Source organism: Nerophis ophidion, linkage group LG16 (genome assembly GCF_033978795.1).
Source record: "Nerophis ophidion isolate RoL-2023_Sa linkage group LG16, RoL_Noph_v1.0, whole genome shotgun sequence".
In the NCBI taxonomy this organism is placed as follows: domain Eukaryota; kingdom Metazoa; phylum Chordata; class Actinopteri; order Syngnathiformes; family Syngnathidae; genus Nerophis; species Nerophis ophidion.
The window spans coordinates 740,446-757,430 of record NC_084626.1 but is presented as its reverse complement, the minus strand read 5'-3'; the positions used below and the strand labels follow the sequence as shown (position 1 = coordinate 757,430).

The 16,985-nt window shown below is 39.3% G+C and overlaps 1 protein-coding gene across 2 annotated transcripts in view; it reads right to left on the bottom strand.

Moving 5' to 3' along the window:
• Positions 1–4,821: 4,821 nt before the first annotated feature.
• zbtb49 (zinc finger and BTB domain containing 49) overlaps positions 4,822–16,985 on the bottom strand; it is a 36,196-nt gene continuing 24,032 nt past the window's right edge. For both annotated transcript variants that reach the window (XM_061922519.1, XM_061922520.1), the window contains exons 3-8: positions 12,256–13,241; positions 12,139–12,185; positions 12,006–12,079; positions 11,698–11,780; positions 7,752–7,913; positions 4,822–7,685 (exon numbers count right to left, since the gene is read on the bottom strand). In XM_061922519.1, the coding sequence (XP_061778503.1) occupies positions 7,054–7,685; positions 7,752–7,913; positions 11,698–11,780; positions 12,006–12,079; positions 12,139–12,185; positions 12,256–13,241 (1,984 nt within the window). In that variant the 3' untranslated portion in view covers positions 4,822–7,053. The remainder of the gene's footprint in view (positions 7,686–7,751; positions 7,914–11,697; positions 11,781–12,005; positions 12,080–12,138; positions 12,186–12,255; positions 13,242–16,985) is intronic.

The following is a 16,985-nucleotide window of genomic DNA, read 5'->3' as shown; positions in this document are numbered from 1 at the left end:
GATGTATCATGTTGTATGCATGCATGTGTGATGCATCATGTTGTATGCATGCATGTGTGATGTATCATGTTGTATGCATGCATGTGTGATGTATCATGTTGTATGCATGCATGTGTGATGTATCATGTTGTATGCATGCATGTGTGATGTATCATGTTGTATGCATCCATGTGTGATGTATCATGTTGTATGTGTGATGTATCATGTTGTATGCATCCATGTGTGATGTATCATGTTGTATGCATGCATGTGTGATGTATCATGTTGTATGCATGCATGTGTGATGTATCATGTTGTATGCTTGCATGTGTGATGTATCATGTTGTATGCAAGCATGTGTGATGTATCATGTTGTATGCATGCATGTGTGATGTATCATGTTGTATGCATCCATGTGTGATGTATCATGTTGTATGCATGCATGTGTGATGTATCATGTTGTATGCATCCATGTGTGATGTATCATGTTGTATGCATGCATGTGTGATGTATCATGTTGTATGCATGCATGTGTGATGTATCATGTTGTATGCATCCATGTGTGATGTATCATGTTGTATGCATGCATGTGTGATGTATCATGTTGTATGCATCCATGTGTGATGTATCATGTTGTATGCATGCATGTGTGATGTATCATGTTGTATGCATCCATGTGTGATGTATCATGTTGTATGCATGCATGTGTGATGTATCATGTTGTATGCATGCATGTGTGATGTATCATGTTGTATGCATCCATGTGTGATGTATCATGTTGTATGCATGCATGTGTGATGTATCATGTTGTATGCATCCATGTGTGATGTATCATGTTGTATGCATCCATGTGTGATGTATCATGTTGTATGCATGCATGTGTGATGTATCATGTTGTATGCATCCATGTGTGATGTATCATGTTGTATGCATGCATGTGTGATGTATCATGTTGTATGCATGCATGTGTGATGTATCATGTTGTATGCATCCATGTGTGATGTATCATGTTGTATGCATGCATGTGTGATGTATCATGTTGTATGCATGCATGTGTGATGTATCATGTTGTATGCATGCATGTGTGATGTATCATGTTGTATGCATCCATGTGTGATGTATCATGTTGTATGCATGCATGTGTGATGTATCATGTTGTATGCATCCATGTGTGATGTATCATGTTGTATGCATGCATGTGTGATGTATCATGTTGTATGCATGCATGTGTGATGTATCATGTTGTATGCATGCATGTGTGATGTATCATGTTGTATGCATGCATGTGTGATGTATCATGTTGTATGCATCCATGTGTGATGTATCATGTTGTATGCATGCATGTGTGATGTATCATGTTGTATGCATCCATGTGTGATGTATCATGTTGTATGTGTGATGTATCATGTTGTATGCATGCATGTGTGATGTATCATGTTGTATGCATGCATGTGTGATGTATCATGTTGTATGCATCCATGTGTGATGTATCATGTTGTATGCATGCATGTGTGATGTATCATGTTGTATGCATCCATGTGTGATGTATCATGTTGTATGCATGCATGTGTGATGTATCATGTTGTATGCATCCATGTGTGATGTATCATGTTGTATGTGTGATGTATCATGTTGTATGCATGCATGTGTGATGTATCATGTTGTATGTGTGATGTATCATGTTGTATGCATGCATGTGTGATGTATCATGTTGTATGCATCCATGTGTGATGTATCATGTTGTATGCATGCATGTGTGATGTATCATGTTGTATGCATGCATGTGTGATGTATCATGTTGTATGTGTGATGTATCATGTTGTATGTGTGATGTATCATGTTGTATGCATGCATGTGTGATGTATCATGTTGTATGCATGCATGTGTGATGTATCATGTTGTATGCATCCATGTGTGATGTATCATGTTGTATGCATGCATGTGTGATGTATCATGTTGTATGCATGCATTTTCAAAATAAACTCAACTCAACTTAACTCCATCCACCTGAGAATGTCAAACTCAAGAGTCCTTATCCTCTTATGGGTTCAAAGTGAAAAAGCACTATTTAGTTAAACTTGGTGGTTTGCTTTTTCCAAAATAAATATAAACGTTCACCATATGCAAAATATAATATGAGTGAATTAATTTCACTTCACAAGTCATCACAATCCTATTAACTTCTGTTCTTGTCTTCATGAAAGAAACATGCTTGTATTATCGTGAAACAGCTTCCACTTCTCTTTCATAAATGAATGAATATAAATGCTGTACATGAATGAGGTAGAGCCCCTCCACTTGGTCAGTAGAAAAGTAGCTTGCCTGCAGACAAAGTTTGCCCCCCCCTCTCTTAGATCTTCTCCAAAGGAAACGTGATTGTAGAGAACTACGTTTTGGTTTGCTTCGATCGGTAGTTAAGGTGCAAGGCAGCGGTGCAGCGTGCTGGTCTCACTCATTCTGTCTGTCATTTGTTTGAGGAAATCACTGTCAGCTCAATTGAGTGTGGGTATTATAAACCAGCGAGTGCACGTATCTTTGTAGTTTGGCTGTGTTGAAAATAAAAGTTATAACGGCATCAACATGGTTGGAAGATGATTCTCCAATACTTGAAGAAAAGACTTGAATCCCCAATAGCAGCAACACTTGAAATGAACATTTTAGCAGACATGCTCCCAGCTAGCAAAAGACAAAGATTCAATTATGGTCTGAGTGATTGGGATTGAGGTTGAAAAATCAGTGTTGATTCAAAGTTGAATTACTGGTGCAATTTCAACAATTGTATCGCACATTAGCGACTACAACATGAGAAGAGTGTTTTCCTTTTTTTTATTCTCCAACAATATACGCATCATATCAGAAGGCAAAATATATTTCAAAACATGTTAAGTGCAGTGCAATTGAACAAAGTTCATGTGTTTAGTTTGCTACTAAGGTGTGCTGCATAATGTGGTTATAATTAGGAAACTGCAGAGATTCACAAAAATCTCTATTTTTCTATTTGGCCCCATGTTTTATTGGATGATAATCCAGTGAAAACATGCAGGGTGGAGTTGCCAAATGATGCCGTGACAGAGTTTGTCCAGCAGAGGGTGCTCCTCCACAACAATAAGACACTCACCTGTGGTCATGAACCTCTCAGGTAGTGACCAGAAGAGCAAGAACAAGCGACCAAAACGAGTTCTGGACTAACCCCTAAGGCAGGGGTCGGCAACCCGTGGCTCTTTAGCGCCACCCTGGTGTCTCTCAGGAGCTTTTTCAGAAATAGAAAAAGATGAGGGGAAAAAAGTAGATATTTTGTTTTACTATGTTTTCTGTAGGAGGACAAACATGACACAAACCTCCCTAATTGTAAGAAATCCCACTCTTTATATTCAGCGTGTTTCACTGATTAGAGACTATTTGGCCAGCGCCGTTTTGTCCTACTAATTCTGGCGGTCCTTGAACTCACTGTAGTTTGTTTACATGTCCAACTTTCTAAGATGTGTTTTATGCCACTCCTTTTTTATCTCATTTTGTCCACCAAACGTTTTATGCTGTGTGTAAATGCACAAAGGTGAGCTTTGTTGATGTTATTGACTTGTTGGAGTGCTAATTAGACATATTTGGCAAGCTAATCAGTGCTAACATGCTATTTAGGCGAGCTATATGTACAAAGCCCGTTTCCATATGAGTTGGGAAATGGTGTTAGATGTAAATATAAACAGAATACAATGATTTGCAAATCCTTTTCAAGCCATATTCAGTTGAATATGCTACAAAGACAACATATTTCATGTTCAAACTCATAAACTTTTTTTCCCCCGCAAATAATAATTAACTTTAGAATTTGATGCCAGCAACAGGTGACAAAGAAGTTGGGAAAGGTGGCAATAAATACTGATAAAGTTGAGGAATGCTCATCAAACACAGGCAAATTGGGAACAGGTGGGTGCCATGATTGAGCATTTTTTGGGAAGCTGTTTTTATACCCAGTCTTTCACAAGAAAGGATGGGGCGAGGTACACCCCTTTGTCCACAACTGTGTGAGCAAATAGTCAAACAGTTTAAGAACAACCTTTCTCAAAGTGACATTGCAAGAAATGTAGGGATTTCAACATCTACGCTCCATAATATCATCAAAAGGTTCAGAGAATCTGGAGAAATCACTCCACGTAAGCGGCATGGCCGGAAACCAACATTGAATGACCGTGACCTTCCATCCCTCAGACGGCACTGTATCAAAAACCCACATCAATCTCTAAAGGATATCACCACATGGGCTCAGGAACACTTCAGAAAACCACTGTCACTAAATACAGTTTGTCGCTACATCTGTTAAGTGCAAGTTAAAGCTCTACTATGCAAAGCAAAAGCCATTTATCAACAACATCCAGAAACGCCGCCGGCTTCTCTGGGCCCGAGATAATCTAAGATGGACTGATGCAAAGTGGAAAAGTGTTCTGTGGTCTGACGAGTCCACATTTCAAATTGTTTTTGGAAATATTCGACATGGTGTCATCCAGACCAAAGGGGAAGCAAACCATCCAGACTGTTATCCACGCAAATTTGAAAAGCCTGCATGTGTGATGGTATGGGGGTGCATTAGTGCCCAAGGCATGGGTAACTTACACATGTGTGATGGTATGGGGGTGTATTAGTGAACAAGACATGGGTAACTTACACATGTGTGATGGTATGGGGGTGTATTAGTGAACAAGACATGGGTAACTTACACATGTGTGATGGTATGGGGGTGTATTAGTGAACAAGACATGACTAACTTACACATATGTGAAGGCACCATTAATGCTGAAAGGTACATACAGCTTTTGGAACAACATATGCTGCCATCTAAGCACCGTCTTTTTCATGGACGCCCCTGTTTATTTCAGCAAGACAATGCCAAGCCCCATTCAGCACGTGTTACAACAGCGTGGCTTCCTAAAAAAAGAGTGCAGGTACTTTCTGGCCCGCCTGCAGTCCAGACCTGTCTCCCATGGAAAATGTGTGGCGCATTATGAAGCGTAAAATACGACAGCGGAGACCCCGGACTGTTGAAGGACTGAAAGGCCTACTGAAAGCCACTACTAGCCACCACGCAGTCTGATACTTTATATATCAATGATGAAATATTAACATTGCAACACATGCCAATACGGCCTTTTTAGTTTACTAAATTACAATTTTAAATTTCCCGGGGGTTTTGTCTTGGAAACGTCGTGTAATGATGACGTGTACGCAGGATGTCACCGGTTTTTAGGAAGTGTGAGCGCTGCACACACACACAGCTAAAAGTGGTCTGCTTTAACGGCATAATTACACAGTATTTTGGACATCTGTGTTGCTGAATATTTTGCAATTTGTTCAATTAATATTGGAGAAGTCAAAGTAGAAAGATGGAGTTGGGAAGCTTTAGCCTTTAGCCACACAAACACACTGTGATTCCTTGTTTAAAATTCCCGGAGCTGAAACTTTACTATGGATCAGAGCGGTCAAGCAGACATGGATCAAGACAGAATGTCAACCAGCAAGTTTCGGTGAGAAAATTGTGGTTAAAAAGTCGCTTCTTACCGGAGAAAAGCTGAGAAAAAGTCGCCACTTAGCGGATATCAGCTGAGCTTGTGTCGTCCGTACAGCTGCCGTCAACACCCGTGAGACATCGGCGTCAACACACCCCTCCGACTATCAGGTACTATTAAACTCACTAAAACACTAGCAACACAATAGAAATATAAGGGATTTCCCAGAATTATTCTAGTAAACGTGTTTAAAAACATCGGAATATGTCCCAAAGCTATCACGTTTTTCCTAGTCCGTCGCTATCAATATCCTCAAACCCGAATCTTTCATCCTCGCTCAAATTAATGGGGAAATTGTCGTTTTCTCGGTCCGAATAACTGTTTTTGTTGGAGGCTCCCATTAAAAACAATGTGAATATGTGAGGAGACATCAACATGTGACGTCATCGTCTGCGACTTCCGGTAAAGGCAAGGCTTTTTCAGGAAATACCAAAAGTGGCGAACTTTATCGTGGATGTTCTCTACTAAATCCTTTCAGCAAAAATATGGCAATATCGCGAAATGATCAAGTATGACACAGAACGGACCTGCTATCCCCGTTTGAATGAGAAAATCTCATTTCAGTAGGCCTTGAAGCTCTACATCAAGCAAGAATGGGAAAGAATTCCACTTTCAAAGCTTCAACAATTAGTTTCCTCAGTTCCCAAACGTATATTGAGTGTTGTTAAAAGAAAAGGTGATGTCGCACAGTGGTGAACATGCCCTTTCCCAACTACTTTGGCACGTGTTGCAGCCATGAAATTCTAAGTTATTATTTGCAAAAAAAAAAAAGTTTATGAGTTGGAACATTAAATATGTTGTCTTTGTAGCATATTCAATTGAATATGAGTTGAAAATGATTTGCAAATCATTGTATTCTGTTTACTGCGATGAGGTGGCGACTTGTCCAGGGTGTACCCCGCCTTCCGCCCGATTGTAGCTGAGATAGGCGCCAGCGCCCCCCGCGACCCCGTAAGGGAGAAAGCGGTAGAAAATGGATGTATTCTGTTTATATTTACATCTAACACAATTTCCCAACTCAAATGGAAACAGGGTTTGAACACATTGCCTCATTTGTAGCTACATTTCAGCTCATTCATTTCCTTTACTTGTGACCTTTGTCTATTTCATTTATATTTGCATGTTTCATGACAAATTGTGTGCCATGTTGTTCCAGACCACAGCAAATGTTAGCCAGCTTGCAGAGATTGTAGTAAAGCCATTAGAAGCCCGCCTGCAGTTTTCCTTTAAGACAGACATTTCCAGGAGTTATCTCACCCGGTGAGAAGCCTCCATTTTACTAATGATTTCAAATGTGTAGAATAAATATTACATTTCAACATTTCTATCAACAAAGATTTGCGTCACGGTCGTTTTGCTAGTCGGCTAATATAGACACTGACATCATGTTAACACTTATATAAGGCTTTCTATTTTTTGCAGCTCCAGACAGATTTGTCTTTCGTATTTTGGGTCCAATATGGCTCTTTCAACATTGTGAGTTGCCGACCCCCGCCCTAGGGGACTGACAGAAGTGTTATTGATCCATGTCGTTCTCGTTCTGCAAAGTCTTCATGGCAAGGCCCCACAGAGTTACGCTGGATGTAAAGTTGCCTTCACTGTTGGAGCGAGTCAAGGTGGCACAGGGACTGTCCTGGTAGGCCTTGCCCACCAGTCCTCTCCCAATGTTTTCCCCATAGGGCCCATACACCACCTCTGGGGATAGATGGGCTTTGGGCAGCTTCATGGGATCCGAAGCAGGCACCCTTTCCTGGTGGGAGGATGAGAGCAGGTGATGGGGGACCAGGGTGCGCAGTTCTGGAAGGGAGTTTGAAGCCGGGCTCAGCTGGATGTCCAAAGGTGGAGGAGTAGGTGTCGAAGGCTTCTCAGGTCCTGTGGGAGGCATCGATGCGGGAAAAGTCTGCTCACTTGTGGTGACATTGTTCAGACACACACTTTTGCTAAGGGGCGTGCCTACGTCTGCACTACCGGTCTGGTCCGAGGTGACGGCGCCATCAGCGGGCGCACCCTTGCAGTGCATGTTGCTGTGTTTCCTCAACATGGCGGAACGGGTGAAGCTTTTACCACAAGAGGTGCAGAGGTATGGTTTCTCTCCAGTGTGGGAGCGGATGTGACGCTGCAGGTCCCCGGAGCCGATGAAGCACTTCCCTGCGCAGGTGTGAGATACGGCGTGGTGAATGAAGGCCTGGCTTTTCAAAGACGACGCGCGCCTACCGCATGTGGGACAGCTGTGTGGTTTCTCCCCAGCGTGGCAGGCTTTGTGCTTCAGGAGTTTCCTGTGCGTGTTGAAGGATTTTCCACACTGGTCACAGGTGAACATCTTGTCTGTGGCGTGGGTCCTCTTGTGTTCTTTCAGGTTGCTCAAGTTGTTAAACCCTAAAGGACATTTAGTAAACTTGTCATTTCCCCTCCAAGCAGAACACAAAAGTTTTTCAATGAGATGATCTCCTATACATATAAAACACTTCCTGGTATTGCTTTGGTGTAAAACGAGTAAATATTTTCATATTTTCTATAAAACTAGAGTAAATATTGCTCCGCAGTCATATTTTCTATAAAACTAGAGTAAATATTGCTCCGCAGTCATATTTTCTATAAAACTAGAGTAAATATTGCTCCGCAGTCATATTTTCTATAAAACTAGAGTAAATATTGCTCCGCAGTCATATTTTCTATAAAACTAGAGTAAATATTGCTCCGCAGTCATATTTTCTATAAAACTAGAGTAAATATTGCTCCGCAGTCATATTTTCTATAAAACTAGAGTAAATATTGCTCTGCAGTCATATTTTCTATAAAACTAGAGTAAATATTGCTCCGCAGTCATATTTTCTATAAAACTAGAGTAAATATTGCTCCGCAGTCATATTTTCTATAAAACTTGAGTAAATATTGCTCCGCAGTCATATTTTCTATAAAACTAGAGTAAGTATTGCTCCGCAGTCATATTTTCTATAAAACTAGAGTAAATATTGCTCCGCAGTCATATTTTCTACAAAACTAGAGTAAATATTGCTCCGCAGTCATATTTTCTATAAAACTAGAGTAAATATTGCTCCGCAGTCATATTTTCTACAAAACTAGAGTAAATATTGCTCCGCAGTCATATTTTCTATAAAACTAGAGTAAATATTGCTCTGCAGTCATATTTTCTACAAAACTAGAGTAAATATTGCTCCGCAGTCATATTTTCTATAAAACTAGAGTAAATATTGCTCCGCAGTCGTATTTTCTATAAAACTAGAGTAAATATTGCTCCGCAGTCATATTTTCTATAAAACTAGAGTAAATATTGCTCCGCAGTCATATTTTCTATAAAACTAGAGTAAATATTGCTCCGCAGTCATATTTTCTACAAAACTAGAGTAAATATTGCTCCGCAGTCATATTTTCTATAAAACTAGAGTAAATATTGCTCCGCAGTCATATTTTCTATAAAACTAGAGTAAATATTGCTCCGCAGTCATATTTTCTATAAAACTAGAGTAAATATTGCTCCGCAGTCATATTTTCTACAAAACTAGAGTAAATATTGCTCCGCAGTCATATTTTCTATAAAACTAGAGTAAATATTGCTCCGCAGTCATATTTTCTATAAAACTAGAGTAAATATTGCTCCGCAGTCATATTTTCTACAAAACTAGAGTAAATATTGCTCTGCAGTCATATTTTCTATAAAACTAGAGTAAATATTGCTCCGCAGTCATATTTTCTATAAAACTAGAGTAAATATTGCTCCGCAGTCATATTTTCTATAAAACTAGAGTAAATATTGCTCCGCAGTCATATTTTCTATAAAACTAGAGTAAGTATTGCTCCGCAGTCATATTTTCTATAAAACTAGAGTAAGTATTGCTCCGCAGTCATATTTTCTATAAAACTAGAGTAAATATTGCTCCGCAGTCATATTTTCTATAAAACTAGAGTAAATATTGCTCCGCAGTCATATTTTCTATAAAACTAGAGTAAATATTGCTCCGCAGTCATATTTTCAACTGTTTTTACGTGGAGGAGTTTCCAGATTGCAAATGAAAGCAAATGTATCAATTTATCTTTTGAAAACGTCAACTAATTCTATATATTTCCTGAAGTTGGGCAATGCTATATTTTTCCTGACAAGGTTGAAGATAAACTTCATAAACTTCTAGATTGACAATATTCAGGAAGTACAGCCGCTGCACACTTTCAGTTCAATTCAAAGTTGTTTTTAACCGCATTAATGTCATTTCATGCCACGATGACTGGAAAATATGACTTTATGTTACCATTTTTTGTTTCCTCATTGCTTTTCCTTAAGATGACCTATTATGCAAAACCAACTTTTCTTACCTGTTTGTGTTTTTGGGATCTGCCCGAGTCTTGAAAATGTGAAAGGAAAACATGTAGATATTTATCAAACAATCTGGCCTTCCAAAGGTGTTGTCAGCGGAGATCTCAATATTACCCAAAGATCTTTGCACAACTCCGCCATTATAGTCCGACACGGTTACACCTTCCTTCTTTTTCTCTAAGCTCTCGTTGTGGGGCAGACTGGCTCGTACATGGACATAGATCTTTGGCTGTTGCCATTCCTAATACAAAGTAATGTATAGTTTAAACTTAAACTGGAATCACTAAAAACTACAACATGACAGACGGTGAGAAGACGCTGTCCAAGTGGAGGCACGTAAATAAGCACGCCCACAGACGGGTGCATCCTGAAGAGACTCAGAAAGTGAGTTGAAGATGTGTAAAACATCATCTATGCAGCATTTTGAGCAAAGAAGCACCATGACATGTTATGTAGACCACCCCAAGGAAGGCTTGTCTAAATATGTCAATCCAGCTCACAATGACATCACGACTGAGCCAGCTGCAAAGAAGGCATCAAAAACTAACGCCAAAAGGAGGCGTTGGCATTGTTTGACACAAGTATCCAACATTGTAACAACATTTATGAGTCAAAAAAGACTAAACTCATCATAAGTTAGTTGCCTTTGAGTTTTGTGCAGGACTTCAAAACATTTCTACAAATTGTTTTTTTTACTTCAGCTCAATTTTTTTAAACTCAAGTCCGAATACATAAAATATCAAACATGTAATGTTCTTTTTTTAGTTGGACTCTTTGGAAGGCATTTTCATCATTTAATGTCACTGGTTTCAAATAAGTCCTTGTCATTGTTATTGTCATTCTGCAAATCTAGACACATTGAAAACTGACAATTTGATCAACTGCTTGACATTTACCAAAAAATACATGTTTGGTATTTTTGTTGAGGACTCAAGTTGATTGAGAGATTTGAGCAAAAAAGTTAAAAAAATATTTTTTTATGCCCTCAATTAAAGCTACAAACTTTTTTTTACTGGGGGGCCGTATTGGGTTTAAAAAGATTGTCCGAAAGCAGACTACATGCTAAATAACTATGTACGTAAAAAAAAAAATACAAATACAGAAAATATCATTATAATATAATGGATATATAAACATTTTTATAATTGTTGTTAAGAGTATGTGAAAATACTTTTGTGACAAGCTCCTTAAAGTTTGGTAATCAATCTGAAATTTTAAGCAGCTAAAATGCGGCAAACACGGATAGGTGTGGAGTGTTTTGCATCATCCCTTGTAAAGGATTCAAAAGGGTGTAGTTTGGATTTGTTATGCTGAATGGAAAGTTCAATGAGCAGGATGGGTTATGTGTGACCACGTTTGTTGAATTTTTGTGTTGGTTAAATATTTGTTCCTTTACCTTGACTAGGGAAGGTTGTTTGGATTGGGTCATATGAGTGAATGATGTGCATAGTTTGACGTTGATGCACAATTAATAGCCACTTTTGTAAGCCTCCGAATGGCGATAAAAAGACAACTATCAGAGCATTGACTATTAGTCGATTATTGCATATTAAAGCACTGTTTGGCCAAATGTCTCATTGGACACGTGCCTTGAAGTACCAGACTTTTTGATGCCCTGTTTGGCTTTCGGGTATTGTTTAAAAACTGCAAGTGTATACATCAAAAAGCTGTGAAAGAATTGAAATTGAACATTCTAAAAAGCCTCTTAGAGAAAATCATGCAACAAACATTATGGCTAAAATACAGCAAAACATGAGTGAAAGAAGAAAGAAGTGGGACTTTGTTCTGTGATGTTTAAAGATGCATCTTGTGTTTGGAGAGATGGCTCACCTCGACCACATATGTCACACAGGTGGGGTTTCTCTCCTGTGTGGACCACCTTGTGACGGTGGACGTCACCAGACGCAGTGAAGCTAGGGAAAGAATATACAATTCATCCAAAAACAAAAATGTCCATTTGTTGCTTAGAAATCATTCTCAAATGTATTCTACTAATCCTATCTGCATATTTGAAAGAATTGAGGGCAAAAAATTGATTTGATTTTGGACTTCTCTCTTTTTTGAAAATCTTTCTTCCATTCTAAAAAAAGAGGACCTTTCCAAAAGCGTGAAGATATTCAAATCCCTGAGATATTTACCTTTTGCCACATAACTCACAGATATAAGGTTTCTCTCCAGAATGTCGTCGCAGGTGTGTCTGTAAGTTTCCAGCCTGGGAGCAGAGAAGCCGGTCTTACAAACAGCAATGCACATGAGCTGATGGGGTCCTACCTGGGAGAAGTTCCTTCCACAGACGTTACACTCGAATGGCTTCTCGCCTGGAGCCAAGCAAAAGCAGCGTGTTGAGAATGAAGGCGCTAGTGACACGGGTGATTGGCCACAGTTTACCTGTATGTGATCGTTTGTGCATCTCCAGGTTGCTGGGGTGTTTAAAGATCTTCCCACAAAGGTTGCAGCAATATTTATGTAGCGTTTGCTGCGCCACACTCGGCACGTCCTCCTGGTTCTCCGGCGAAGGTCTGGGTATTTCAGCATCTGATGGGGTCTTAGTTGTGTCTTCCCGCTCAGCGACAATATCTTCAGCTTCAATCTGGACCTCTTTGGAGCAGCTAAGGATGGGCTCGCAGACGGGTTCTGCCAACATTTCCTCCAAGGCCTTCTGAGCGCGTAAGTAGTTGTATTTTTTTAGGTACACGGTCTTCTTTGGACGCATTGGCTTATTGAGCAGGGAGTCTGCATGCTCAGCGTTTAAGCTATCGGAGGGTGTCAGTGCAGAGACGGGTTCTTGGCTCTTGTCAAGGGCCAAGGAAGAATTGTTGGGCTGGACTGTGTTTGAGTGATTTTCTCCCTGGCTGACCCCGAGATGACACTGGGACTCCTCCACCACAACCGAAGGGCCCGGGCTCTGACTTGAGGCCTGAATCTGTTTGAAGTACTGCTTACTGTAGAAGTTGCGGAGCTTATATCCATGGACTAACTGCTTTTCTACAGCTGCCTGGTTGCAGCTGTTAGGCACAGAAACAGCCATTCTTCTGGCTTGCTCCATGAAGCCGGGCCTGGGTACTTCAGAGGGACAATGGAGGTGGACATCATTGGGCAGGCTGCTCCCCAGGAGGCAGTCGTGTTCTGAAGTCAGCATACCAGGCAGAGAGAAGGAGGGCATTTCCACCGGCTTGAGGAAGGTGTTACACATGCTTTGGACGTTAGGGACTTGCAAACACTGAGCGATGTCCAGGAGCGCCTGCACGTTGTCCTGGTTGATGTCCAGGTGGGAGGTGTACATGTAGTCCAGGATTTGGCCGATGCCTCCCACATCCTGGATTACCAAATTGAACACTTCGTTTTTCTGACTCGGGGAATTCTGGAATAAAGACCTGGAAGTATCGGAGAAACAAAAAGACTTTAAAATCTTGTCTTTAATGTGTAGTGTTTACCGAAGCAACACATGGATAACTAAAAAAAAGCAAGATGCTACAGATGTGTCATTGGCTGAAGAGTAAAAAGTATTTTGTTTGTGAGTGCTTGTTTAAGTGCTAATTGGTGTGTATATACACACACACACACACACACACACACACACACATTTGTATACACAACTACATACACTGTCCAGCTAGCTGTACAAACAAAGCATGAAATGTGGGCTAATACTTTACAGATACGGTATTATGATGTTGATATTTTTAGTCAGTACAGATTGTTGTCCCCTGGCATTGTGTTGTGTTGTGTTACAAAGTCAAAAGCCAATCAGCTGCTGAAGCAGAAGCTACTGTATCTTACAGCTACTGCCACCGCAAGGAGATATATTACTATGCTAGAAAAAAATTCTCAGCGTTTGCTCTTCTAAAACCAGTGTTCAATAATGCTACAACTTATTGTACCAATACAAAAGGTATATCAAGTTGGCAGTTTTCCAAAAGTGATTCACTCTAGTAGGGTTAAGCGATATGGCTGAAAACTATCACAATCTAAGTTTTTTATATTTGTCAATATCATGACTGATATTTTTTGTGACCTTTAGAAAATACGACCTAGGAGAAAAATATATTAAATGTTAACATTTGTATTTCAAATGTAACCAATCCCCTTAGCTACCGAGAAAAAACAACACAATCATGGAATGCCCACTGCTCCCCTCACCTCCCAGGGGGGGATCAAGGGTGACGGGGCAAATGCAGAGAATCATTTCGCCACACCTCGTGTGTGTGTGTGTGTGTGTGTGTGTGTGTGTGTGTGTGTGTGTGTGTGTGTGTGTGAGTGTGTGTGTGTGTGTGTGTGTGTGTGTGAGACAATCATTGGTACTTTAACTTTAACTTCACTTTTAAACACTTATTCAATATAACATTCTAAAATCACAGGCAAACAACCTCTTAAAATGAAGTGCAAAAGTAAAGAATATGTAAGAAATGCTTAATAAAGTGTAACAAAATGCTGCAAAATGTGACAATTTAAGAGAGAGACACCTGAGAACTATTTTTGCTGGTTTACTGCCAGGAAGTTATGTGGTGTGTCATTTAATTGGAATTTATGTGATACGGTAATTAATGTTAAAATATTATTGGACCAAATTATTATTAGAAAGTATCCCATTGTTATATGTTGTTATTTATCATAGTACTGCACTTTAGTTGCGACCTGTCCAAATAGGGAATGGATGAGAGTTGAAAAAAAAAAAAATGAGCATGGCGAAGACCTAAAGGCTGTTTTTCAAAAAGTATTCAGACATATTATCCAATGTATTCACACTCTGCACTACTCATTCAGACATATTATCCAATGTATTCACACTCTGCACTACTCATTCAGACATGTTATCCAATGTATTCACACTCTGCACTACTGATTCAGACATATTATCCAATGTATTCACACTCTGCACTACTCATTCAGACATATTATCCAATGTATTCACACTCTGCACTACTCATTCAGACATGTTATCCAATGTATTCACACTCTGCACTACTCATTCAGACATGTTATCCAATGTATTCACACTCTGCACTACTCATTCAGACATATTATCCAATGTATTCACACTCTGCACTACTCATTCAGACATATTATCCAATGTATTCACACTCTGTACTACTCATTCAGACATATTATCCAATGTATTCACACTCTGCACTACTCATTCAGACATATTATCCAATGTATTCACACTCTGCACTACTCATTCAGACATGTTATCCAATGTATTCACACTCTGCACTACTCATTCAGACATATTATCCAATGTATTCACACTCTGCACTACTCATTCAGACATGTTATCCAATGTATTCACACTCTGCACTACTCATTCAGACATGTTATCCAATGTATTCACACTCTGCACTACTCATTCAGACATATTATCCAATGTATTCACACTCTGCACCACTCATTCAGACATATTATCCAATGTATTCACACTCTGCACTACTCATTCAGACATGTTATCCAATGTATTCACACTCTGCACTACTCATTCAGACATGTTATCCAATGTATTCACACTCTGCACTACTCATTCAGACATATTATCCAATGTATTCACACTCTGCACTACTCATTCAGACATATTATCCAATGTATTCACACTCTGCACTACTCATTCAGACATATTATCCAATGTATTCACACTCTGCACTACTCATTCAGACATATTATCCAATGTATTCACACTCTGCACTACTCATTCAGACATATTATCCAATGTATTCACACTCTGCACTACTCATTCAGACATATTATCCAATGTATTCACACTCTGCACTACTCATTCAGACATATTATCCAATGTATTCACACTCTGCACTACTCATTCAGACATGTTATCCAATGTATTCACACTCTGCACTACTCATTCAGACATATTATCCAATGTATTCACACTCTGCACTACTCATTCAGACATATTATCCAATGTATTCACACTCTGCACTACTCATTCAGACATATTATCCAATGTATTCACACTCTGCACTACTCATTCAGACATATTATCCAATGTATTCACACTCTGCACTACTCATTCAGACATATTATCCAATGTATTCACACTCTGCACTACTCATTCAGACATATTATCCAATGTATTCACACTCTGCACTACTCATTCAGACATATTATCCAATGTATTCACACTCTGCACTACTCATTCAGACATATTATCCAATGTATTCACACTCTGCACTACTCATTCAGACATATTATCCAATGTATTCACACTCTGCACTACTCATTCAGACATATTATCCAATGTATTCACACTCTGCACTACTCATTCAGACATATTATCCAATGTATTCACACTCTGCACTACTCATTCAGACATGTTATCCAATGTATTCACACTCTGCACTACTCATTCAGACATATTATCCAATGTATTCACACTCTGCACTACTCATTCAGACATATTATCCAATGTATTCACACTCTGCACTACTCATTCAGACATATTATCCAATGTATTCACACTCTGCACTACTCATTCAGACATATTATCCAATGTATTCACACTCTGCACTACTCATTCAGACATATTATCCAATGTATTCACACTCTGCACTACTCATTCAGACATATTATCCAATGTATTCACACTCTGCACTACTCATTCAGACATATTATCCAATGTATTCACACTCTGCACTACTCATTCAGACATGTTATCCAATGTATTCACACTCTGCACTACTCATTCAGACATGTTATCCAATGTATTCACACTCTGCACTACTCATTCAGACATATTATCCAATGTATTCACACTCTGCACTACTCATTCAGACATGTTATCCAATGTATTCACACTCTGCACTACTCATTCAGACATATTATCCAATGTATTCACACTCTGCACTACTCATTCAGACATATTATCCAATGTATTCACACTCTGCACTACTCATTCAGACATATTATCCAATGTATTCACACTCTGCACTACTCATTCAGACATATTATCCAATGTATTCACACTCTGCACTACTCATTCAGACATATTATCCAATGTATTCACACTCTGCACTACTCATTCAGACATATTATCCAATGTATTCACACTCTGCACTACTCATTCAGACATATTATCCAATGTATTCACACTCTGCACTACTCATTCAGAC